At 42.2% G+C, this 27,986-nt stretch overlaps 1 protein-coding gene across 1 annotated transcript in view; it reads right to left on the minus strand.

The window, feature by feature from the left end:
* The window catches only part of LOC134583526 (gonadotropin-releasing hormone II receptor-like), a 126,382-nt gene that overhangs the window by 31,126 nt on the left and 67,270 nt on the right, over positions 1-27,986 (minus strand). Inside the window, exon 3 of the mRNA XM_063440462.1 lies at positions 1,106-2,435. Coding sequence (XP_063296532.1) covers positions 1,106-1,672 — 567 coding nt within the window. The 5' untranslated portion in view covers positions 1,673-2,435. The remainder of the gene's footprint in view (positions 1-1,105; positions 2,436-27,986) is intronic.

Raw genomic sequence — 27,986 nt, forward strand, 5'->3', positions numbered from 1 at the left:
TTCTCCTGCATTTTAATATTGCTCTAGAACTTTAATAACATTTTTTTAAAATGCCATGCAGAACTTGTAAAATAACATTTCTCACTCTATTTTTAATTTTCCTATTTTATTCGTATTTAATTATGTTTCAAATATTTGATGTGAAATGGAAGCCCTATTTCTCCTAAACAAAATGATATGCAATATGTGTGGATTCATTTAATATGAGAGAGGTAAATTATAGACATGTAGGTTAAATTCCAGGTTTTGTTTTGATTAGAACCTTTTACTATACAATAAAGTACAATTGACTGCGTCCTTGAGGGGTTAAACATCACTAGCGAAAACCATCAGTTTCTACAGCTGGTGTTTATATACGTCGCAGCTGCAGTTCAAGGCTTACAGCCGACATGGTCACAGTGACAAGAGTGGAAAGCTAATTAGATTAGCAGAACTTGTTCTCCACGTCTTGTTTTGTTCTTCTTCAATTTGGGGCCCTGTGATGCTAGCAAAGCACCCCAGGGAGGGGATCTAGAACGTCTCAGTGTTGATGTTATGGATCCACTAGTTTTACCTTTACCTTAATACCTAACCTCTTACCCTAATGCCTAAGCCCCGAACCTGTACATGAGATGGAACACGCAACTCCAATTAAGCCTGGCTGTGAAAAAATGGTGGTATGAAATAGGTCGTGCCAAAACAGGCCACGGAATATGTCATTCTAGATTAGCTATCTTTCACATGTGACAAAGTAGATTAATCTCAGCCAATAATAGTTGAGATCTCCAACCCTCTTGGTTCATATTGGTTGCACAACATTCTAATTTCAAAGAGTTGACTTCAAGATACTGACTATTACAGTTTTAGATACAGAGATTTCCAGAAATACAGAGGGAGTAATTTGCATTGTCTGCGGTCATCAGACTTAGGGCTAGGTGTTATTATGCAATAAAAATATATTTCTGGTAACCAAATAGCAATTTCACCAAATATGTCAATGTGAGAACTCATATTTAGTTGCCAATGCTGATTTTTATTTTTATTGTTATTAGAGTTTTGCCCAGCACGGCAAGTCCCTGTTCAATTCTACAGAATTTTAGTTTTTGATATATATTAACCAACCTACCTGGGGTATAGCCAGTAAAAAGCTCAAGATCCATGCCCCCAGAAGCATTGCTTTGTTTTTTTTCTTTGCGTCGCTAATCCCCAGTGGGTTCAAAATGGCGGACTGTCGGTCCAGGCTGATCACCACGGTGACAAACGCAGAGGAGTACATGGCCACTAGCTTGAGGAACATGAGGATCCTGCAGGCCACATCTCCAGCGTACCACTGGACAGTCACATTCCACACTGCGTCCAATGGCATCACAATAAAGGTGACGAGCAGGTCTGCCGTGGCTAGGTTGATAATGAGAATGCGGATATGGGATCTTTTCCGGTACTTGTGGGTGATGTTCCACAAAGTGGCCAAATTGAAGCATGCAGATGAAATGAAAAGAATACAGGTAATGGTGACACGCACTTTAGCAGCTGTGGAGAAAGTGGGTAGAACAAACTGCTCGTCGTTGAGGTGGGTAATATTAGGTCCATTGGATTTCTCTAGCTCATTTGTGTGACTACAGCTCAGATTTAACATTTTGATACCAGGGGAACTAACCTCCCCTTCCAACATCTCCCGGCCACTTATATTCATCTTGAACGTACTCAAAAATACTTTATTTGAGGTCTAAATTGGAGATCCAGCTCAGAACTAGCAAGACGCAATATAATTGGCAAATGAGCAAATGTTCTAAATTCTAGAAAGACCATGTTTCCCATGGTTGAGAGATATAGCACACATTTTCTACACTTGCTGATTTCCAACAATCCTTATTCACCATGGTATGAGTCTTGCAGGTGGAAAAACATTTGCTTCTCAACTCGTTTTTGTGTGGACCATATTTTATATAGTTACATCTTTGATTTAGGATTTGGGAGGACAAATGGTGATTATTTTATACCACTGTGCAGTTCTCCACTTGGAATCCCAAACACAACCATATTCTGGATTTCGAGAGGCAACTGATCCTCAGTCTCATGGCTCATATCCCCAACGCTTGTCTTATTTTATTTTTATTTAGGAAAACAGAACTTCTCTTGATGGGCTTCAGATCAAAACGTGGTGGTTTTCACACCTTCTTTAATCATGTTAGGTTTTGCGAAAAGCTGGGTACCAGAAATGTACACTAAAAAGAATTGCAATTTTCTAAGGCAGAGTAGATCGTAAGAACCTTGAATTAAATATACTTTGATGAAAGGTGTTTGCTCGGAAAACACCTTCGGCGGCTCCAATATAACACATACAGGAATCCTTAATGGTGCAAACTGTTCTGGGATTTCTAGATATGCTCTGATAGCAGCAGGCTTCCTCATCAGCAAAAAGGTGGAAAACACACTTGTCCTTCCAATAACAGCTTCTGCAAAGCACAAAAAAAAGGAAAGAGATAGATATTAAAATGTGGAATATAGCCATCTATCAAATCTTTAAAAAAAAAAAAAAAAAAAAAAAAAAAAAAATTATGGTACAAGGCAAATTAGAACGGAAAAAACTTAATTATAAATGACCCTGGTCAATACTAAGTGAAGATGTTTCTAGACGATAATTGTTCTAAATGTCTGTAATTAGCACTATGTAAGAAAGTTTATATTTAAATTATTAAATATAATCACCCAGTGATACATTTTAAGGAATTTCCCTATTTCTTTCTTCCTTCATCTATACATATTAAAGAGACAATTTAGAAACCATACACACTATGGCATACTATGGTGGTTATGGTGCTGGAGTTCCAATGGCAAACAAACTATGTTTTGAATGGTTTGACACTTGCCTGTGGCCCCTGTGTGGTATATGTTGATACATATTTTACCCACTCTCCCTGCTCTCCTCTATATTATACATATTGAGGGATTTAGAACTGATACGACTCATTTACACCTGAAAAATTGCAAAGTTTATTCACTAGAAATATTATGGTGAATTTGCGAGTGAATGGTAAATTTTAGCTCAGAATAGCGAAAAAATGTGGAAAAACAGAGTTGAAGGATTTTTAACAATTCCATTATTTTGACCTAAAATGTTCAATTTTCCCTTCACTAGCTCAACGTGGTTCTGGTAAATCACAAGCATCAATATTGGTCCACCATGGATCTCAGCTCTCCTCCACGAAAGGTAAGGAGGATAGGGTTAAACATTTGTTTTTTTACTGGAATTACTGAGAAAGCTGAAAACTCACACAAGATACACACATCTCACATACAATGTAAGCTCATTCAAACAATGTTGTCAACCTACTGTTCCTGTAACAATATGTAACTGAATAATTTATTGATACATTTCCCCCTTTAAACGGACACTATAGTCACCAAAACAACTTTAGCTTAATGAAGCCGTTTTGGTGTATAGATCATGCCCCTGCAGTCTCACTCCTTAATTCTCTGCCATTTAGGTGTTAAATCACTTTGTTTATGAACGCTAGTCACACCTCCCTGCATGTGACTTGCACAGCCTTCCTCCCTCTGCATGCAGACACTGAACTTTCCTCATAGAGATTCATTGATTCAATTCATCTCTATTAGGAGATGCTGATTGGCCAGGGATGTGTTTGAATCATGCTGGCTCTGCCCCTGATCTACCTCCTTGTCAGTCTCAGCCAATGCTATCGGGAAGCACTGTGATTGGATCAGGCTAACACTTCTGATGATGTCAGCAGACTGCTTGTTTTTCTGAGTCAAACAGCATGCAGAGTTACAGCTTCAGGCTTGAATACAGTTAGATTTTGCTATATTTATAGAGGCAAGATGGTGGTTTTAACACTATAGGGTCAGGAATACATGTTTGTTTTCCGGACCCTATTGTGATCCTTTAATATGTTGTAAAGCACTGTAGAAGAAGTCATAAGTCACTATATAAATGCCAATATTATTATTAATAATAATAATAATAATAATATAACACCCCACCCCCACATAGTCACCCTCCACACACAACACTCAGCTTCTCCATCAAAGACCTCCCATATATACCCCATACAGAGACACATAACACACAAGGCCCTTCTCTCACACACTGTTTTAGTTTTAGTTATTTACTAAAATGGGAATTCAAACTGAATTTTAAATTTCAAGCAAGAGTATTGGAACTGAAACCATTGCTGACTTAGAGACTTTTTCCAGCTATTGTGAGCTTACATTTGAAATTCTCTTTTAATACTTTACTATATAGCCCTGACGAGTCTCTTCATACACAATACATACAGAGCTTCTCCGTACACGGCGTCCCCCTAAACACAACATTACAAGCATCAATCTCTCTAATACAGCCTTCATGACACACACACGTAAACAGACACACATTATAGCATTCAGCACACGCAGATTGCTGAAAACACAGTGGGAAAAGCCAGGTATGGCGAAAACAAGAGAGGAGGAGGAAATAAACTGGCAGAGAAATAGTGGAAAAAAGACTGAAACCCATGCAGCATGAGTCAGATTGAAAAACTCAGAAAAAAACAGATATGGGTAAGGAAGGGAGATTAGATCAGAAAATAAAAAAGTCTAAAATTATGAGAAACGAGACTGAAGGAAGATTGATGATACACAACTCTGTAGCAAACTAGAATTTTGCCTAGGTAAAAACCTTGCAGCATCCCTAGATAGGGGCATTTATTTAGATTTTGCTCCAGGTATATAAGGGTACGTCTAATGAAAAGGTTCTAAGGCACTCATCATTTCATTCTCCTCAATATGAGTACTCCTACAATGTATCATATATAGGAGATCAATAAATCGACGGTTACTATTCAGTAAATCGAAAGGTAACTAAATAGCATTCTCTTGTCCAAGTTAGGCTGTTTCTATCAATGGTTTCCATTGTGACACCGACTACGCATCCACAATAGGCAAACCAGATTATATCAGCCATATTTGTGCTTCCATTTGCTTATGATCCATTCAGCTGCCATTTGTAATACAATCATAGTGACATAGTGACATAGGCTGAAAAGAGATACGTGTCCATCAAGTTCAGCCTTCCTCACATTTGTTTTTTTGCTGTTGATTCAAAAGAAGTCAAAAACAACCCAGTTTGAAGCACTTCCAATTTTGCATCAAAGTAGGAAAAAAAATAATTTTTGAACCCAGAATTGCTGTCAGATTTATCCTTGGATCAAGAAGCTAATCAGTTCAATCTCGACGTACGTTTGCTAATTCACCTATTCATTCCAAACGACAGCCAAACTCTCCCCAATCTTTTGATCCAGTCCCTTCAGGCAGACCAAATGACTGCATTAGTAACGTTAAGATCCACAATCCCAAATCACACTACTGCTACTCTAGATGCCCATTCATCTTAAAGGACCACTATAGGCACCCAGACCACTTCAGCTCAATGAAGTGGTCTGGGTGTCAGGCTTTAACCCAGCAGCTGTATCTATTTTCTATTTTATGACTGTTACAATATTATATCTGTGTCGACACTATAAACAATATTAGATTTGTTCACTATCATCCTGCCCAGTTCTTTTCACCTTGGCTGATAAGATTCCTCCGAGAACTATTTTATTCACAATGGATCAAATAAAAATATTTTTATTGAGGTAACGGGGAACCCTGCTATTTTCAAATGGATTGCATTACAGCAATTTTTTTTTTTAAAGTAGCTTAAGCCCACTGTCAGCTGTCAAATTGTCACAGTGAGGGTTAATCCAGCCTCTAGTGGCTGTCTCACTGACAGCCGATAGCCTCGTTTCTCACTGTGACAATTACGATAAGAAATTCCGTGCATTGGAATCGATATTGTAGGTGAAATATTGTTTATAGTGTCGATACAGATATTATATTGTAACAGTCATAAAATAGAAAATGGATAAATCAAAACAGATTGAGTCAACAAGAATTTCCTTTATTTTAACTGAGATTTTGATCTCTGCTTCGTGAGCCGAGCACAGTTTTTCTGCTTTGTACTAAGAAATAATAAAACGTATGATTTATCTTTTATCACAGGCAGTGGGAGTATTTATAGTTATATCTCACTCCCGTAGGGGGATGAAAGGGGTGAGATCACACTGATTAATTGTACGTTAAAGAGAAATCGAGAAACAGGCATGGCACTGGTAAATAGCGAATTATAGAAATGACTCCATTGGGGCCCCTGTAGGACGATGCTGTAGTCAATGTTAAAGCTAATTTAGCTATTAATGATCGGCTCAGTTGGGGAGGAGTGAAATGTGATTTAAAGGGACACTCTAGGCTGGCTGTAACCTACTCCTTTTTAATAATTAAATTTTTTATTTTCTTTTTAGAGATCGGATTAAAAGAGAGAGAGTGTTTTTCCCTATATCTCTGCTCACTGTGTCTTTTCTCCTAAAATCTCTCCCAGTCTACCCCGTCCATCTTTATTCCTTACATTTCTCCCCAATCTGTCTCTTTTCCCTTAATATATTTCCAGACTCACAGACATTTCCCCTAAATTATAATGTCTTGGACTGTCTCACTTTAACTAGAACAGGCAAGTAGGCATTTAGGAGTCAATTATTAAAATATTTCTCCAACTTGATTACAGGCACAGCTTGGCTACTTTTGTCCATGGAGCTGGAGGGAGAGAGGAGTATGAAACTGGGTGTGAGAGAGGGTGCTGGAGCTGGGTGTGAGAGAGGAAAATGGAGCTGGGTGTGAGAAGGGAGATGGAGCTGGAGCGGGTGTAAGAGGAAAATGGAGTTGTGTGTGAGAGGAAGATGGGCCTTGGTGTGATAGATAGTTGGAGCAGAGTGTGAGATGGAGCTGGGTGTGAGAGTGAGATGGAGCTGGAAAGAAGAGAGAAGATGCTGGGTGTGAAAGGGAGATAGAGCTAGGTGTGAGAGGGAGATGGGCCTGGGTGTGAGAGGGAGATGGGCCTGGGTGTGAGAGGGAGATGGGCCTGGGTGTGAGAGGGAGATGGGCCTGGGTGTGAGAGAGGAAGATGGGCCAGAGTGTGAGAAGGGAGATGGAGCAGAGTGTGAGAGGGAGATGGAGCAGAGTGTGAGAGGGAGATGGAGCAGAGTGTGAGAGGGAGATGGAGCAGAGTGTGAGAGGGAGATGGGCCTGGGTGTGAGAGGAAGATGGGCCTGGGTGTGAGAGGGAGATGGGCCTGGGTGTGAGAGAGGAAGATGGGCCAGAGTGTGAGAAGGGAGATGGAGCAGAGTGTGAGAAGGGAGATGGAGCAGAGTGTGAGAAGGGAGATGGAGCAGAGTGTGAGAAGGGAGATGGAGCAGAGTGTGAGAGGGAGATGGAGCAGAGTGTGAGAGGGAGATGGGCCTGGGTGTGAGAGGAAGATGGGCCTGGGTGTGAGAGGGAGATGGAGCAGAGTGCGAGAGGGAGATGGAGCAGAGTGTGAGAGGGAGATGGAGCAGAGTGTGAGAGGGAGATGAAGCTGGGTGTGAGAGGGAGATGGGCCAGAGTGTGAGAAGGAAGATGGAGCAGAGTGTGAGAGGGAGATGGAGCAGAGTGCGAGAGGGAGATGGAGCAGAGTGTGAGAGGGAGATGGAGCAGAGTGTGAGAGGGAGATGGAGCAGAGTGTGAGAGGGAGATGAAGCTGGGTGTGAGAGGGAGATGGGCCTAGGTGTCATAAGAGTTGGAGCGGCGTGTGAGATGGAGCTGGGTGTGTGTAATGATATTGATGTTATAACGTATCGGAGTCCAGTAGCCAAAACAGCAATGTTTTCTGCCAGAGGTAGCCACTCGTTACCCAGGTGGTTGAGCCCCTGAGCCTTGAGTGGCCGTCTGGTCTTAAGCAGAGATGGGAGACTTGAACAGAAAGATGATAATCGTCGTGAGGCAAGCCGATGTCAGTGGGAAGAAGCAGCAAAGTCAGGGGTCAAGTCCTGGAGAAAAAAAGTGTGGGAACTCACCCATGATTCCCACCCCCCATCCCCCTCCTTAAAAAAAAAAAAAAAAAAATACAGGGTGTGTATAATGAATGTAGTGTGTTTGTAGTGAGTGCAGTCTGTATAATAAATGTAGTGTTTTTGTAGTGAGTGCAGAGTGTGTATAATGAATTTAGTGTTTGTAGTGACTGCAGAGTGTGTATAGTGAATGTAGTGTGTTTGTAGTGAGTGCAGAGTGTGTATAATGAATGCAGTGTGTTTGTAGTGAGTGCAGAGTGTGTATAATGAATGTAGTGTGTTTGTAGTGAGTGCAGTGTGTATAGTGAATGTAGTGAGTGCAGTGTTTATAATAAATGTAGTGTGTTTGTAGTGAGTGCAAAGTGTGTATAATAAATGTAGTGTGTTTGTAGTGAGTGCAGAATGTGTATAATGAATGTAGTGTGTTTGTAGTGAGTGCAGAGTGTGTATAATGAATGTAGTGTGTTTGTAGTGAGTGCAGAGTGTGTATAATGAATGTAGTGAGTGCAGTGTTTATAATAAATGTAGTGTGTTTGTAGTGAGTGCAAAGTGTGTATAATAAATGTAGTGTGTTTGTAGTGAGTGCAGAATGTGTATAATGAATGTAGTGTGTCTAGTGAGTGCAGTGTGTATAATGAATGCAGTGTGTTTGTAGTGAGTGCAGAATGTGTATAATGAATGTAGTGTGTCTAGTGAGTGCAGTGTGTATAATAAATGTAGTGTGTTTGTAGTGAGTGCAGAGTGTGTATAATGAATGTAGTGAGTGCAGTGTGTATAATAAATGTAGTGTGTTTGTAGTGAGTGCAGAGTGTGTATAATGAATGTAGTGAGTGCAGAGTGTGTATAATAAATGTAGTGTGTTTGTAGTGAGTGCAGAGTGTGTATAATGAATGTAGTGTGTTTGTAGTGAGTGCAATGTGTGTATAATGAATGCAGTGTGTTTGTAGTGAGTGCCATGTGTGTATAATGAATGTAGTGTGTTTGTAGTGAGTGTAAAGTGTGTATAATAAATGTAGTGTGTTTGTAGTGAGTGCAGAATGTGTATAATGAATGTAGTGTGTTTGTAGTGAGTGCAGAGTGTGTATAATGAATGCAGTGTGTTTGTAGTGAGTGCAGAGTGTGTATAATGAATGTAGTGAGTGCAGAGTGTGTATAATGAATGTCGTGAGTGCAGAGTGTGTATAATGAATGTAGTGAGTGCAGAGTGTGTATAATGAATGTAGTGAGTGCAGAGTGTGTATAATGAATGTAGTGAGTGCAGAGTGTGTATAATGAATGTAGTGAGTGCAGAGTGTATAATAAATGTAGTGTGTTTGTAGTGAGTGCAGAGTGTGTATAATGAATGCAGTGTTTGTAGTGAGTGCAGAGTGTGTATAATAAATGTAGTCTGTTTGTAGTAAGTGCAGAGTGTGTATAATGTAGTCTGTTTGTAGTGAGTGCAGAGTGTGTATAATGAATGCAGTGTGTGTAGTGAGTGCAGTGTGTATACTTAATGTAGTGTATTTGTAGTGAGTTCAGAGTGTGTATAATGAATGTAGTGTGTTTGAAGTAAGTTCCGAGTGTGTATAGTGAATGTAGTGTAATTGTAGTGAGTGCAGAGTGTGTATAGTGAATGTAATGTGTTTGTAGTGAGTGCAGAGTGTGTATAATGAATGCAGTGTATGTAGTGTGTAGTGAATGTAGTGTGTTTGTAGTAAGTGCAGAGTATGTATAATGAATGCAGATTGTGTATAATGAATGAAGTGTGCGTGTGTGCCGGATGATGTGTGTGTGTGTGTGTGCTGGATGATGTGTGTGTGTGTGTGTGTGCTGGATGATGTGTGTGTGTGTGTGTGCGCGTGCGCGCTGGATGATGTGTGTGTGTGTGTGTGTGCGCTGGATGATGTGTGTGTGTGTGTGTGCGCTGGATGATGTGTGTGTGTGTGTGTGCGCTGGATGATGTGTGTGTGTGTGCGCGCTGGATGATGTGTGTGTGTGTGTGCGCGCGCTGGATGATGTGTGTGTGTGTGTGCGCGCTGGATGATGTGTGTGTGTGTGTGCTGGATGATGTGTGTGTGTGTGTGCTGGATGATGTGTGTGTGTGTGTGCTGGATGATGTGTGTGTGTGTGTGCTGGATGATGTGTGTGTGTGTGTGCTGGATGATGTGTGTGTGTGTGTGCTGGATGATGTGTGTGTGTGTGCTGGATGATCTGTGTGTGTGTGTGTTGGATGATAGGGGGGTGAAGCATTTTTTTTTTAACTTTATGTGTTTGTATTTTTTTATTTTATTCCCTCCCCCCCTCCCTGCTTCTTACCTTGTCAGGGAGGGGGGAGATCGCCTGGTGGTCCGGTGGAGGGAAGCAGCCGCTGCACACAGGGGCAATCACACGCTGTGTTCCCTCTCCAGCTCTAATTCTCGCGAGACTCGCCTGTGCGGAGCGTTGCCATGGTAACCCGTGGTCTCGCGAGAGTTAGAGCCGGAGAGGGAACACAGCGTGTGATGGCCCGTGTGCAGGTAGCATGGCAGGTCCTGCAGGACTGGTAACGGGAACGGCGTTCCTGCTTTGGAAAAAGTGCAGGAACGCCGTTCCCATGCGTTCCTGCAGGACTCGAGCCCTGAGCAAAGTCAAAACGTTCCAAATTCAGCAACAGGTAGGAGAAACAGGAACAAGGTTGATTAGAGAGTGCAGGAACCACAATAATCTGGCAAAGGTACAGAGACAGGAAGTGGCTTTTATAGGCCAAGAACCAGACACCAGACACAGCTGAAGAGAGTTGTCACTGATACCATTACTTGTAGAGTCAAGGTTATCAGATCTCAGATAAATTTGCAAAAGGCAGGTTGGTGTACTAGTAAGGAAGAGGTTTAGCAGCATGTAGACCAGGGTTCGAAACCCAGCAGTCAGTTCCTCACAGTGTGATAGAGAGTTGGAGCTGGGCGTGAGAGATAGATGGGCCTGGATGTGAGAGTTGAAGCTGGGTGTTATAGGGAGTTTGAGCTGGGTGTGAGATGGAGCTTGAGACTGGGAAATGGAGCAGGTGTGAGATGGAGCTGAGGGTGAGAAGAAGATACAAGTACACACACAAAATAGATATTTTTGATGGACACATACATGATAATTGAATGAAAAGAATTGCCCTGCCCATTTGACACTTGGACATCACTAATCAATGAGGGAGATCTCCCCTACCAGGCAAGCATTTAGTAAAATGAGTTCTGAAGAATTTTAGAGCAAGTGAATGCTGTTAATGCATTAATCAGGTATGACCACAAATATAGTAACCCGGAGGGTGTATAAAGCTCTGGGGTTTCATTGAAACCCAATCTGCCATTAAACGTGTAACAGAGTAAATCGCCGTGCGGAGGGTTACATTGATTTCACTTCTCTTTCTTATAAATGATGGATTAACGTCGTGTGAAGGGTCAGCTCAGTGTGCGAGTTCTGCTTTGGGCGCACTGTGTGCATTATACAGATGGACTCACTGCAAAGAGCACTAAATGATGTTGCTGGATGTGATGTGATGCAGAGCGGTTTGTGTCAGTGCTGAGTGCTGTGTTCTGCATTGCAGAATGTTACACAATATTGCAGAGCACTGTGATGTGATGAAGAGGTCTGTATGTCACAGTATTACAGAGCTATTGTGTGCTACCAGTTGATGTGTTAAAGTGCCGAGTATCTTAGAGAATTGTTTTATGCAGGGTAGTATTGTGATGCGGAGCATTGTGCTGCAGAGCAGGGTCATGTATTTCCATGCAGAGCATTGTGCTGCAGAGCAGGATGATGTATTACTAAGCAGAGAGTATTGTGTGACTGCTATGCAGAGCATTGTGCGTCACTTTTGGGTGATGTACTGCTATGCAGAGCATTGTGCGTCACTTTTGGATGATGTATTGCTATGCAGAGCATTGTGCGTCACTTTTGGGTAAAATATTACTATGCAGAGCATTGTATGGCAATGCAAGTTGATGTACTACTAAGCAGAGCGTTGTATGGCACTCATTTATAGTATATTTATAAACATTGTATTGTGCTGCACTCCTGGGTGGTGTATTGCTATGCAGAACGATGTGCAGCACTCCTGGGTGGTGTATTGCTATGCAGAGCAATGTGCAGCACTCCTGGGTGGTGTATTGCTATGCAGAGCGATGTGCGGGATTCCTGGGTGGTGTATTGCTATGCAGAGTGATGTGCAGCACTCCTGGGTGGTGTATTGCTATGCAGAGCGATGTGCAGCACTCCTGGGTGGTGTATTGCTATGCAGAGCGATGTGCAGCACTCCTGGGTCGTGTATTGCTATGCAGAGCGATGTGCGGGACTCCTGGGTGGTGTATTGCTATGCAGAGCGATGTACAGGACTCCTGGGTGGTGTATTGCTATGCAGAGCGATGTGCGGGGCTCCTGGGTGGTGTATTGCTATGCAGAGCAATGAGCGGGATTCCTGGGTGGTGTATTGCTATGCAGAGCGATGTGCGGGACTCCTGGGTGGTGTATTGCTATGCAGAGCGATGTGCGGGGCTCCTGGGTGGTGTATTGCTATGCAGAGCGATGTGCGGGATTCCTGGGTGGTGTATTGCTATGCAGAGCGATGTGCGGGACTCCTTGGTGGTGCATTGCTATGCAGAGCGATGTGCGGGACTCCTGGATGGTGTATTGCTATGCAGAGCAATGAGCGGGATTCCTGGGTGGTGTATTACTATGCAGAGCGATGTGCTGGATTCCTGGGTGGTGTATTGCTATGCAGAGCGATGTGCAGCACTCCTGGGTGGTGTATTGCTATGCAGAGTGATGTGCGGGACTCCTGGGTGGTGTATTACTATGCAGAGCGATGTGCGGGACTCCTGGGTGGTGTATTGCTATGCAGAACGATGTGCAGCACTCCTGGGTGGTGTATTGCTATGCAGAGCGATGTGCGGGATTCCTGGAAAATCAATATCTCCTCCTCATAACCAATTCTTTGGATCACATAAATACACTCATAATTTATTAATAGGGATTCTTACATATTTCAAGAGTATGTGTATGGGAGTGTGTGTGTGTCTCAGCATATCGTTTACTATGTATTTTAACGTATACAACAGTGTTTACTTTTACCATGGGTCATACCTTCCAAGTGTCCCCCTCTTCTATCCTAATCTCCTTCTTTTCTAGAAGCTCCATATTGTTGGAGTGTCTGAGTGTATAACAGAGTTCCACAGCAATAATACTCCCAGTAATGTGTCTGCATGTATAACAGAGCTCCACAGTAATAATACTCCCAGTAATGTGTCTGAGTGTATAACAGAGCTCCACAGCAATAATACTCCCATTAATGTGTCTGAGTGTATAACATAGCTCCACAGCAATAATACTCCCAGTAATGTGTCTGAGTAAATAACAGAGCTCCACAGCAATAATACTCTCAGTAATGTGTCTGAGTAAATAACAGAGCCCACCAGCAATAATACTCCCACTAATGTGACTGAGTGTATAACAGAGCTCCACAGCAATAATACTCCCAGTAATGTGTCTGAGTGTATAACAGAGCTCCACAGCAATAATATTCACAGTAATGTGTCTGAGTGTATAACAGAGCTCCACAGCAATAATACTCCCAGTAATGTGTCTGAGTGTATAACAGAGCTCCACAGAAATAATACTCCCAGTAATGTGTCTGAGTGTATAACAGAGCTCCACAGTAATAATACTCCCAGTAATGTGTCTGAGTGTATAACAGAGCTCCACAGCAATAATACTTCCAGTAATGTGTCTGAGTGTATAACAGAGCTCCGCAGCATTAATACTCCCAGTAATGTGTCTGAGTGTATAACAGAACTCCACAGCAATAATACTCCCAGTAATGTGTCTGAGTGTATAACAGAGCTCCACAGCAATAATACTCCCAGTAATGTGTCTGAGTGTATAACAGAGCTCCGCAGCAATAATACTCCCAGTAACGTGTGATTAAAGGAACACTATAGGCACCCAGACCACTCCAGCTCATTGAAGTGGTCTGGGTACAGTGTCCCTATTGCACTTACTGCTGCAATGTTAACCATTGCAGTTCTACCAGACAGCCACTTGAGGCGCTTCCTGAATCCTAACGGACCTTTGGTCCGGTATCTGGCGCTGAACGTCCTCACACTCTGCATGAGGACATCCAGCGTCAGATCTTTCCCCATAGGAAAACATTGATTCAATGTTTTCCTATGGGGAGGTCTAACGCAGGCACAGCATTTGCAGCACATGTGCATTAGCGCATGCTCGTGGCGGGATGTCGGTGGAGGCGGAGCGGTGATCCAGCGCCGAGTGACATTGCGCTGTGGTATGGTAAGTAAATAAAGGGAGTGGGGAGCCAGAGCGAGCTATAGTGCCAGGAATACAGCTTTGTATTCCTGGCACTACCGTATCCCTTTAAGTTACAATAAATGTCTTTAGAAATCAGTCTGTGTAAATTACAGTTTAGTTGCATATATTGTTATTAGTAAGCAACATAAAGCCACACCCAGTGGCGTACATACCGGGGTCGCAGGGGTCGCGGCTGCGACCGGGCCCGGCCCACCAGGGGGCCCGGCCGCCCTGCGACCCGGTATGTATGTCACTGGGCCAGCCTCTTCTCCTGGGGGGCCCAGGAGCCGGCCACCTCCGGGCCCCCCGAGGCTGGCCCTGCTGTCATCCGGCTGGCCGGTACTGCGGGCGCGCGAGGGAGCACTGTCTCCTGGGTGCTTCCTCTTCAGCTCCCTCGCGCACCGCACTGATACCGGAGCCGGAAGATGACGTCATCTTCCGGCTCCGGCATCAGTACGCGGCGCGCGAGGGAGCTGAAGAGGAAGCACCCAGGAGACAGTGCTCCCTCGCGCGCCCGCCAGCCTGCCTGCCCACCGGGTGACCGGCCCCCCAGGAGCCCAGCAGCACCACTGGACCCCAGGGAATCCCCTCAGCTCTCCCACAGGTAAGGAGGCTGGGGGGATTTAAAAAAAAAAGTGTTTGTGAGTGTTAGTGAGTGTGTGTTAGAGTGTGAGTGTATGTTAGTGTGTGTTTGTGAGTGTATGTTAGTGTGTGTTTGTGAGTGTATGTTAGTGTTAGTGAGTGTGTGTTAGAGTGTGAGTGTGTGTTTGTGAGTGTGAGTGTATGTTAGTGTTAGTGAGTATGTGTTAGAGTGTGAGTGTGTGTTAGAGTGTGTTAGTGTTAGTGAGTGTGTGTTAGGGTGTGAGTGTGTGTTTGTGAGTGTGAGTGTATGTTAGTGTTAGTGAGTGTGTGAGTGTGTGTGTGTTTGTGAGTGTGAGTGTATGTTAGTGAGTGTGTGTTTGTGAGTGTGAGTGTATGTTAGTGAGTGTGTGTTTGTGAGTGTATGTTAGTGTTAGTGAGTGTATGTTAGTGTGTGTTTGTGAGTGTTAGTGTGTGAGTGTATGTTAGTGTGTGAGTGTGTGTTAGAGTGTGAGTGTGTGTTAGTGAGTGTGTTAGTGTGTGTGAGTGTATGTTAGTGTGTGAGTGTGAGTGTGTGTGAGCGTGTGTGTGTTAGTCTTAGAGTGTGTGTGTGAGTGTATGTTAGTGTGTGTGTGTGTGTGTGTGTTAGAGTGTGTGTTAGTGTGTGTGTCTGTTACTGAGTATGTTTGTGTGCATCTGTTAGTGAGTGTGTATGTATGTCTGTCACTGAGTGTGTGTCTGTCAGTAAATGTGTGCGTCTGTTCATGAGAGTCTGTGTGTGTGTGTCTTAAGCACTTACCTTTCTCCAGCGCCGGACTCCCTTGGCGCTGGGAATCTCTCCGCCTCTCAGCTCCGAATACGCATGCGTGGCAAGAGCCACGCGCGCATTCAAACCGCCCATAGGAAAGCATTATTCAATGCTTTCCTATGGACGTTCAGCGTCTTCTCACTGTGATTTTCACAGTGAGAATCGCAGAAAATCCTCTAGCGGCTGTCAATGAGACAGCCACTAGAGGCTGGATTAACCCTCAGTGAAACATAGCCGTTTCTCTGAAACGGCTATGTTTTCAGCTGCAGGGTTAAAACTAGAGACCTGGCACCCAGACCACTTCATTGAGCTGATGTGATCTGGGTGTCTGTAGTGGTCCTTAAAGTGTATGTGTTTATGCATGCACTGGCGTACATACTGCGGTCACACAGGTTGCAGCCCTGCGACCCGGTGCCCGCCGCCATGTGTTGCGGCCCCTGCCCGCGCAGCGTAAGCGCGCGCGCGGGGGGGCCCACGGATCAGTTTTCGCACCGGGGCCCCATGGGTTGTGTGTACGCCACTGGCCACACCCCCACCCACACCCTTAAATAGAGTCTCCCTCTTTATCCTCTTTTATTTATATGAATGTTAGGAAATTATATGTATTTTTGTGCGAGTGTAGCTTGTGCGTGTCAGTCAGGACACATTGTTTGTGAGTGTGTATTCAGGTTCATTTCCCTAATTCGGTCAGGCGGAAATACAGATACAAAACATTAAAATCCTGACCCGGATTAGTGGACACCAGACCCATATCTTAAAAGCTGAATTGGATGGAAAATAATAAAAAAATAAAAATAAAAAAAATAAAATCTTCAGCAGCACGTCAGCTAAGTATGAACAGGCTGGCCAGTGTTTTATTAGTAATGACCCCCATCTGACTGTCTAACTATAGGGAGAAAGTATATCCCAATGCAACTAGCAGCGGCCGCCACAAATTGTGAGCACACTAACTGGATGATCAATGAGAGGGTTGCAAAATCAGATCCAGGGGTTCTAAGCAGCACCCTTGTAAACTCCTATTATGTTCAGCCAGCCAACACCTAATATCCCTGTACTGTCAGTAAGGACTGTTTAGCATAGTGGTTCCCAACCCAGTTCTCAAGTATCCCCCAGCAGTCCAGGATTTAGGGATTGCCCAGTTGTGTGTAAGGTGTTTTTAGAAAAAAAAAAAAAAAAAACACTTTAGACACAACATGGTAACCCCTAAATCTTGAGGACTGGGTTGGGAAACCCTGATTAAGCACAATGCTATTTCAACATTACTCAAACAATGCTCAGAATTTTTCAAAATCCATGTCTATGTAACTACATTTTAATTTTAAATCCTCTCCCCCTACACTCCCCAAAAAATCTAACTTTACCCAAAGTGGGGATTTTCTAGAAAAGCATTGCTGGATGGTGAACAAACAGCGTGTATCATTATCATAGCAGTAATAAAAAGGTTAGAAAACTGTGATTTTCTATTGAAAAGTGATATATTTTAATTGTTTATAGTTCTGTTTCACAACATTGTTTTGTTGTGCCGTTATAAAAAAAAAAACTGTTTAACCCCTTAAGGACACATGACATGTGTGACATGTCATGATTCCCTTTTATTCCAGAAGTTTGGTCCTTAAGGGGTTAATAAAAGTAATTTGAAAAGGAAAATAAACTTTACCTTTGAGATATCAGTGAACATCAAAAATCTATTTATATACACGTTGTCCCTGAAATAACGCAAAATGCTATCCTTCTTTTTGTCAGTTGATAAATTGTTTTTAATATTATCAAGCTAATGATGAGCAATTTAACTTGATAAAACATCCATTATTTGCAGTATTCTGTAATAACCTAAAAATGATTACCGTTATTAGTTAGGGCCTGTTTTAAATCTGCAGAACTTTGCAATGTGCCCAGTGTGGCACGATAAACTATTAACTCCTTAAGGACCACATAATGGTCTATGCCATCACGCAGTGCAGGACATTAACCCCCATTGATGGCAAAGACTGTCCTCCATTGAAAGCTGACACCAATGTACCGCATAACCAGGTATCTTTGGATACCTGAGGGTCCTCACTGTCAGCTGTGGTCATAATTATATAACGCAGTTGAGTAAATGTTACCCAGGCTTTTCCCAGTTAAAAACAGGGAGCCTCAGATATCTTTTGATACCTTAGTGGCCCCCACTGACAGGTGAGCTATTTGCAGCGCTCAAAGTGAGACTTTTTTAATACATTTAAAGCATCAGTGATTTTAAATGCCTCCCCAGTATAAGGGAGACCCTTAGGCTCTGAAAAGACTCTGGTGCACTCAGGGGACCGGTACTGGACTTTGCCAGCTGCTCAGCTCCGATCACAGTTCCTGGAGCTCCAGCATGAGAGGGAGATCTCCCATCACACAGTACAGAGTGCAAGCAGGGTCGTCTATTACTGTGTGAGCTGGGAAATCCCTCTGCTAATGTCATAACGGATGTCAGCAGAGGGAATCCCACTTAAATAGGATTAGGGGGTAGGGTTGAGGACAGGATTAAAGGACCACTCTAGGCACCCAGACCACTTCAGCTTAATGAGCTGGTCTGGGTGCCAGGTCCTTCTAGGGTTAACCCATTTTTTCATAAACATAGCAGTTTCAGAGAAACTGCTATGTTTATGAATGGGTTAAGCCTTCCCCCTATGTCCTCTAGTGGCTGTCTCATTGACAGCCGCTAGAGGCGCTTGCGTGCTTCTCACTGTGATTTTCACAGTGAGAGCACGCCAGCGTCCATAGGAAAGCATTATGAATGCTTTCCTATGTGACCGGCTGAATGCGCGCGCAGCTCTTGCCGCGCGTGCGCATTCAGCCGACGGGGAGGAGAAGAGGAGGATCGGAGGAGGAGAGCAGGAGGAGATCTCTCCGCCCAGCGCTGGAAAAAGGTAAGATTTAACCCCTTTCCCCTTTCCAGAGCCGGGCAGGAGGGGGTCCCTGAGGGTGGGGGCACTCTCAGGGCACTCTAGTGCCAGGAAAACGAGTATGCTTTCCTGGCACTAGAGTGGTCCTTTAAGAGTAGGATTAGTGGTTGGAGAACAGTAGCAGAATATAAATATGGAGTATTTTCAGTAGTGAGACATGTGTGGTTTGTGAATTTCCCCAAAATAAAGCAAGTGAAAAGAGTACAAAGAATTAAATATTTTGACCTGGGTTTGTGATAAAATGGTTAAACAAAAAGTGGTTAAAATGCTCTTAGTTACAAAGCCTGGTGGATTTACTTTCTATCAATATAAACATTTGTGTAACAGTTTTGAATTCTGTGACTACTATAAAAGTTGTTTTATAACTTTGAAAATGAATTGGAATCTTACACATGTTGGGCATTTTAACAATCAGGACTAATTAGTGTATCCATTCTTTTTTTATTTATTTATTATTTATTTATGCAGGTGAGTAACAGTACTCAATACAAACACTCAATATTGTCAGATAGCAAACATTCAAGCAGTAATTGACAAGATGATATACCCCTTTTTTGTTAAAAAGATATAAAAGCAGTATAGAGGCTTTTTTTTTTAAATGCAAAAGAGAATACAAACATTAGTTAGCCAGTAAATACAAGAGGCTGTGAGTATGCCCATAGGTGAAAGGCCAAGTAGGAATTAGCCATATATCAATTCTCTGTAACCCTGGAGTTGGGGGGGGAGGGTGGGGGTGTAATTCACAATGCCCATTAGTGTGGGTAATAGCATAATGGAGTTCCATTATGAACAATTATGCAGGAATAACAACCTATTCAGCAAAAATTATAAACAATAAACAAAAATGACCCAAATATATGTGTGTGTGGACATTACGTCCTAGTAAAGGGGCAATATTAGCCTATAAGAATGTCCTTAGCCAGGAACAGTGTAACCACTCGGGATGAAGACCGTAATGTTTTCGACATCCCAGTGTTCAACGTAGTGGGAGTAGAGATGCCCAAACATTGAAGAAAACTGTTATAAAAGGACTGTGTCCCTTTACTGCATTAAAGAACAATACTTTGTCGCTGCATGTTCTAAAGCATACTATGAAATCTTGTGGAGCTCGCAGGAGAGAATTAGGGGGCCTGGGTAACCTGAAGGGTCCATCTAGGGATAGGTCTTTCATTTGCTCAGGCTGCATAAGCGTTGAGAATAAGCGTCTCATAAACTGAGGAAGTTCTCAAAGATACGTTAAATCTTCATATTGCGCTGACGTGTCTTGTCTTCAAGTTTTTCCACTTTTGAGGTAAGGAACGAACAGGTTTTACTGAGCTATTATTGTTGAGTTAGAGTAAAGCCTTGCCTAATGCAGACCTCCTGCATGTCCTCCTCATTGGCCTTAATGCGCCCAGAGAATGTTTCAAGAGCTTGTTTAAAAACTGCCAATTCGGCTGTAAAGAAGACTTTAATATCAGACATTAAACCAGAGATGGCTGTTTTAGTGGCCAGATTCGGGTTCTGGTCTGTCACAGCTGGTGTGGGGCTACTGCAGGACCAAGACAGGGTGTCCGACATAGCCACACTGTCTTTGTCTGACGTAGACAGAGAATCCCATGGACAGCATGATGGTTTTAGGCCAAGGGGGCTTTGTGAGAAGAAGACCGATGTCTCGGTTAATACTGCCAGCCGATGGCTGAAATTTGCAGATATGTCCCTCTGTAGTGTGCCCAGACATCAGAGGTCACAACCGGACAAAAATCATGCAGGTTAGTGCTAAGTAAGTTGCTCAGAACAAGCAAACTCACGGACCTCTTTTACAGTGCATCCGCTTACCACGCGGGATAACTCCCACCCCTCTAGTAAATCTATTCTGAGTTGGTTTTCTTAAGTTGCATTTGGCATGTAGAAATTATTAAATGTAAAACTGAGGAAAAAAATCCGTTTTTTTCACCCCATTTTAAAAATATTTTATTCCTATTTAAGATTGTGTTATCTATACATGTAGGATAAAAAAAGAGCTATATTTCACTTGCACTTAAACAGAAAGAGTGACATTGGGGTAGAATGAACGCATTGCAAATGTGCCAAAAAGGCATTGGATCTCAAAATAGCCGCGGTACTTAACAGGTTTAAGTCGTTTAAAAGGACCAGGGCTGCTAGCGGTGGCTAGGGAGTATGGGAACAGAGTGACGTTAGTTCAGAGCATAATGGAGAAGGATTGTCTTGCACGGAGAAGCGCCTCCAAATCTGTGAAGAGACAGGTGGGGGAGGAGGGGAGCTGCGGGGAAGCAGAGGGTCAGGTAAGTGGTGATAGTTTCTCTTTAAGGGGTACCTAAAATCTATCTATACCCCTAAACTCTGTACATCTAGATCTCTTTAATATATACATTTTTCCATTTAGATTCTATCTACTGCGATAAGTCCAAGGTTGTATTTTTCATAATCAGTCAATTCGAGCTTATAGCCCTAAAATTTGGAACGCTATTTTCGTCAATTTAAGCCACTTACCTCTCTCCGCATCCCTTAAAAAGTAAACATAAACACACATGCTGCCTTCACACAGCCAGATCCATTCTAATTCCACGATCTCATCTGTAATCTTTTATAAAGAAATGGAAAATCTAACTTCAAAGCCTTTTACGTTCTCAACCTGTCAGCCTGTAACCTGTCAGCCTGTGAGACTCACATATCTGTTAATGCTGTTTGAGTATGACTGAAAAAGTGAGTGGCCCTTCGAGTACGAGAAAGAATTGCTTCACCCCGACGCTGCAGCACGTGATCTTGCGTGATGAACGTAAAAACCTTTGAAAATCACAGGTCTTTAGCAGGAAGCGGCTTTAGATGCTGTCTATCTGCGAGCCACTGACGTATGTTTTATGCAAAATGGAATGCTTTACACTATGAGATAAAAAGGGACATTTTCTTTGCCCCAAAACCACTAAATTAAGATAAAGTGGATGAGAGCTTAGTGTCCCTTTAAGTGCATGTCATTAGCAGCTTGACTCATTCACCATTTCCAATATAACAGGAGAGGCACATCAAACTAAAGCATTATTACAATTATTATTATTATTTTTTAATGCAGATTATCAAATAGTGATATGCTTTGGATAACAAAGCAAAGCACTTAAAGCATACTAATTAAAGACAAGTGAGCCATGCTGGTCCCTTGAGAAAGGCATTACTTAATGCCGAAATGTTGCGGGTAGGTTTGTAGACACTGGTTTTGCGCCATGGTACGGTCATGGTTAATTTGTATGCTTTTTCTATTTTGTTTATGTTGCAATTAAACAGCAGCATATTATACAAACACATAACCAGCTTTCAAACGCCAAACCTACATTCAAACACAGCACTACACTCAAACGCTACACACAAACACACAACTGCATTTAAATGCCAATACTACATACAAACACACCACTGCAGTCAAACACACACACAAAAATTACATTTAAATGGCAACACAACATACAAACACACCGCTCCACTCAAACGCTACACACAAACACAAATATTAAATTAAAATACCAACACTACATACAAACACACCACTGCACTCAAACGCTACAAACACAAAAATTACATTAAAGGACCACTCTAGGCACCCAGACCACTTCAGCTTAATGAAGTGGTCTGGGTGCCAGGTCCCTCTAGGATTAACCCTTTTTATTATAACAACAGGAGTTGTACGACAGTTGAGGATCTACATTTTAGCCACTCTTGCACAACACAGGGGACCCAAAAATAAAAAACGTGAACCAGGATTATCTCTACATTAGTTCCACCACTGGTTGTGAGGAGTTGAAAACAAACTAATTTAGGCTGAAAGAGCCATGTTGGAACAAAAAGCAATGCTGGCATTGACCTAAATGTTTCAAGATAATTGTGAACTAATTACTGTTACTGTTTGGTAAATAGCATCCTTGCTGTAAGGCACACAACATTAAAAACAAACAAATACAACCAGAATAACATGATATTTTGCGTTAAGCTGTGTATCTGTTTCTAAGAAAAAACAACAACACCATATAGGGATAACATCAAATTTTGTATTACACAGAACTACCATTCCTGCCAGGAACCTGTTCCATGTATCCACTACTTCTTTACCAAGTCTTATTTTGCTTCTTTAAATCTCATTTATACAAACACTCCAGCAGCACTTCCTGCCTACCACTGACTTGCCGTAAGCAATGTGTTCCCTAGTACAGGATGGGACCCCCCCTCAATGCCATGCAAGGTACCCCTATTATTGCACGGCAAGGTGTCACTGGCTGCCTGCTGGTGTGATTCTCCCAATGCAGCATGCTTGCACAGAATCTGATCTTTTTTTTTTTTTTTTATTCCCATGCATTACTCACCCCCTCTGCAGTGCGTTTATAAACAAGGATAAACAGGTAACTCACCACAATGTAGAACGTCACGTCTTCATTTCATATTGTGTCTCAATCATCATTGACATGATCTTACTTTTTTTCTGGATGTGCTTTCAAAACTGACAGCTGTGATTGCAGTCCAATCTGCCTTTCTTTTATTCCGCCACTTCACTGCAAAATAGACTCTCAAGGGTGCTGCGTTAAAAGATGTCTGAATGGAGCACTTGATTTTCCCGCAGTTGCTGAGACTCCTCGATCTCTCCTTTTACCCTGAGTAGTAAAGCAGAATTGCACTGTATCCCTCTTAGAGGTCAGGCATTGCAGATCGATGCCACCCCTCCTCTCTCCATCAAAGGCTCTTATCTTGCTCTTTTTTTATCCTCGATCCAATCCTCCGTGAATATTTTCTCCCTATTTGCCTGGATCGCAGCCTCGTTATTTTGTTTTTTTATTGTGTGTGTGTCTTGACTCTTAACTCTTCCAGTCCAAATAACTCTGACACATTTTAAACCCACGACATTGGTATCCACCTGGTTGAGCCATTCTCCCAGGTACCCTTGGGTCTGGCTGGTGATAAATCATTGCGGTCATCCGTGCACATTGTGAATGAGTCAGGCTACAAATGGCATGACAAACAGTTTCTAATAAAAGATAAAAAAAAAAAGCTTATATTTGGAATGAGTAATGTGTTGTACCGCGCATTGGGAGACACTGGAGCTTGTGTGTAAATAATGTAGCAATCTCAAACACAGTCATCTTTTCCTTGTAGACTATAGCCAAGACCAGGTGTGCGCTATAAACACAAACAGCTACTAGCTAGACAGACAGTTTTGATAAACAGAGCAGTATATAGGGCAAGGACATAGTATTGGAGAATCAGGCAAAAGGAAAAGCGGGCTAAGTCAAAGGTCAGGACTGGCAGCAAAAGTTCCTGGTCGATGTAAGAAATGGATAAGATCAGAGAATGTAACTAAATGTCAGGAAGCCAGGAAACAGTTTCAAGGGGAATGTAACCAAGAACAAGCTACTCTGGACAGTAAACGTGACAGTAAAGTGGTCTCACGGAGGGACACAGAAAGTACGCGGTATCTGGAGTTGTATAGACTAAAACAATATTTCTATGGAAGGTGTACGTTCTGGGCAAGTCTTGTTAGTGTCATAAATTATGTACCAATATGCTGCATGTTTTGGTATTATCATTATTATTATATTGTTATTTTTATAAAGCGCTAACAAATTCCACAGCGCTGTACAATGGGTGTACCAACAGACAAGTATTTGTAACTAGATGAGTTGGACGCACAGGAGCAGAGGGGGTTGAGGGCCCAATGAGCTTACATTGAAGCTGCCCATAGAGATCACTCAGGGTGAGGTTATTAGGGGAGTGCTATAGTTATCATGGCAGAAAATTACAGTCGCATAAAGTGATTTAATAAATGGCGCACTTCAGTATCTATTTTAATTCATCATTTGCGACAAACCTTTCGAACAAATATTCACAACTCCTTTCGATGATGACTCTATACAGAGTATAGGTATAGGGGTGTTGGATTGGGCAATTCATTTTTGGGCAGGGCTTGGTTTATGCAAGAACGAGGGTCACTCAGTTACCCTTTCCATAATACAATTTATTAAACTATGCTCATTTAAAAGTAGTGAGAAAGCCTGTGTTGGCAATTTTTGAAATAAATGATTACAAGAACAGCAAAGTTTAATTTGTGTTTTATTTTAAATAAACAGAGTGAGAGTTATTGTTACTTAATCTAACTTAATAGCCGTCTCATGCCCATGCATTTTCTTAAAGGACCACATTGGGCACCATCACAACTTAATTCAAATTAAGTTGTTATGGTGTCAGGACGTCCTTGGCGCTGGCTTCTCGAATGGTTTAACCCCAAAGTCTTTGTTCCAGAATCTCCCTGCCCCGCTGTCCTTCTGTTTTGTCAAAATCTTTACACCGGAAAGCTCCTGCAGAATCGGGCAGTTGTGCTGCTGATTGGCTAAGAGTGGTCAGCAGAAGCTCTCAGCCAATCGGTCACTCCCCATTCATAAAACTGGCTTAAAAAGAAACAGATTTTTCAAGCCAGTTTCCTTAATGAGTTTAAAGATTTTCAGAAAACGGAAGTCAGACAGGCAGGGAGATCGGTGCTGGAACACAGACTTTGGGGTTAAATTGTTTGAGAACGGTTTAACCCCTTAAGGTGAGCCAGTACCAGCGTTCTCCTGGCACCATCACAACGTAATTTCGATTAAATTGTTATGGTGCCCAGAGTGTTCCTTTAACTTCAACTATGCCTTCTCTAAATGAACAAGCTTTATGGCTTGGCACTAAATAACGACCTACAGCCTTCTGCCACACCAGTGTTTCCAGACTACATGATGTTTAGAATGTGTAGTAAAATAGCAATATAATATATTCTTTTTTAGACTACTTTTATAGACTTCTTCCATAACGTGGAAGATAAGATGGACACATATTCTACAAGTCCCTCTAACCCTTAAATTCCCGCAGTGATGAATATTGTTGAGGGCACTTGGCCCCATTCAAGTTGTGCAATAAATGTCTCCAAGGAAGTACAGACTTGTATATAGAGGACTGAGCCATCAGCTGATGATTTAATAACCATTATATATAATTTCTTGGTGTATTGTTAACAAACATCTTACTGATATACTCAGTGTTCAAAGTCATCCATAAATCTAATCTGCCAATCCTATGATCTGTAGAGCATTTTGTTACTTTATGAGTAATTAATGATTATTGCTAAAGTCAAAAAAGCCCCAAATTGAATCGCAATTAGAAAAACATGTAATAGTCCGATCAAGTTTTGTAATCAAACTGTTCACAGTAGGGATCCGTGGCGGTTGGACTGCGAGAGATTAGAGGGTTCACGAAATAATGTCTCATGGACACAAATGAGGCGTAAGGACAATTGACGGACTTAATATGCGTGGATACGGTGCTGGATGTAAGGATTAGCCATCTGTATCGTACAGACAATGTCTAGATCCATTCATGCCATTAGGAACCACGATGCACGTAAAACCACGGACATGATTAATAGCTCGCACACAAATGCAGATGTCACATTGATTAAGATAGGATGCCTAGGGTACACTTTGAATACGAAACCAGGATTTTTTTTTATCTCTTTTTAACAAAAGTAACAATAGCGCATTGGGAGTACTTTGGGTCAACATTTACAATTAAAAAGTAGATATTTACGCTAATAATGGTATCAGTCTTAACACAGTATTATATTAATTTATTTTTGCGCCAATGGTAGATCAGCATCGATTTTCTGCTTTTCGCAGCCGACTACCATCTCTATTAAGAGGATTGATTTTCCATTCGAATTGTTGCAGATCTCTCAGCCAGGAGATTAAAAGGATATACATTAGCGCCTTATGAACATGAATCCCCCAACCTTGCAGCAAGCTGAGAGACTGGATGATGCCCCAAACAAGTGAGAGTAATTGGAAGGAAGAACTGTTTACAATAATGGATTGATAGCACGATGCCGCGTGGGTTGACATCTAAAATATTCTGCTTAAAACATAATTTAACCCTTTTTTAAAGAAATCTTTTTATTTCCCATGGGCACGTTGGAAAAACTTGGATAATATTCTGTTATAATTTATATATATATTTTTTAAATTCTTTATCTTAATATGTGAACACCAGCAGGTTACAAAAAGGAAAAAGAGAGAAAAGGAGAAGAAAAGAAGGTCCATGTTTGGGTCAATTGGTGTAAAAGTGAGGAACCCAAAGGATACAAGTTTGGCTGGCGAGGAGGTGAATCCCCCACTGAGAAATTAAATTAAATAATTCCTCACCCATCTCCTCATCAGCATGGAAATTTCAAATTGGGTGAGGACATTATCTAGGTCCCTTTGGAAATATATTCTATAACATAACAAATCAGGCGAAAGCAAGTCCTGAATTAATGTGGGATAATTGGCCCCATGCACACAACACTCGACACAAAAAAAAAAAAAATCAGAAAAAATAAAAATCTGTGATCTCCAAGCAGTTCCCTAGTCCCAAGAACATAGTCCAGCTGCACCACAAGTGCTCAGAGGTCCAGTGAAACACAGTGCCTCTCCCCCACCATGAGGTTACCCTACAAAACAACCAGGTTTCCTCAAGGTCTCAGGTGTCCACATAGAACTTCTCTACATGCTAGCTACTCTGCCACACCACTGGCCACCCAGTCCTGCACTCACTAGTCCACTAGGGACCAAGGCCCACTCCTACAGCAGGGTTCTGAGCACAAAGGTCACATTGTCTCCTTCCCCCTCCCCCTCAAACCTGGATGCAGGAGCTGCTCAGGTCCATCATGAAAATAACAAAATAGAGCTGATGCAGGGTAAAGCCATAAGGAGCATATGCAGACTCCATGAAGGCCACCAGTCTCACCCGATGGTAACGGGGAGAGGACCTTGAATAACAACCACAAGTAGAAGTAATAAGAGGGTCTTGAAAAGTGACCTCAATGCGACTGGAGAAGCCAGCCAATAAGAGCAAGCTGTGAAATATCCAGGCAACAGGACAAGGATAACCCCCATGGTCCAGAGGTGGGGAGACGGGTGCAGAGGCGGATCCAAGCCAGTAAGTACTAACTGAAGCTCACAAACAGGAGCATGATTCAGGACCATCTTTGGCCATTCTATGCATAGTGTTTCGTATGCATGCACTTTTCATCCACAATGCTTCTCTACAAGAAGAATTTGATTGGACTAGTATTCAGCAAAACTTTAGCAAGCATGCAGACTAAAAAAGAATGTGATTCGGTTGGCTGCGAGGACTGTAGGTAAGGTAAGAAATGGTTATTATCTTTGAAATTTTGGATGTAAAGGAGGGGAGGAGGTGACAATGATGTCAGGAACCTATTAAATAAAAAATAAGATAATTTTTCTCTCTATAGTTTCCCTTTAATAATCACTGTCTCCAGCTTCACAGCTGGTGCAAGAGGACCATTGGCAAGAAAACAGCCTATATCCAATGCAAATGGGTGTCCATCCATCAGTCCAAACACAAGTGATACACTATTTACGATCAACAGGTTTTTTTCCACACTTGCCATGATAGTGAGTTCAC

This window comes from Pelobates fuscus, chromosome 13 (genome assembly GCF_036172605.1).
Source record: "Pelobates fuscus isolate aPelFus1 chromosome 13, aPelFus1.pri, whole genome shotgun sequence".
Classification (NCBI taxonomy): Eukaryota; Metazoa; Chordata; class Amphibia; order Anura; family Pelobatidae; genus Pelobates; species Pelobates fuscus.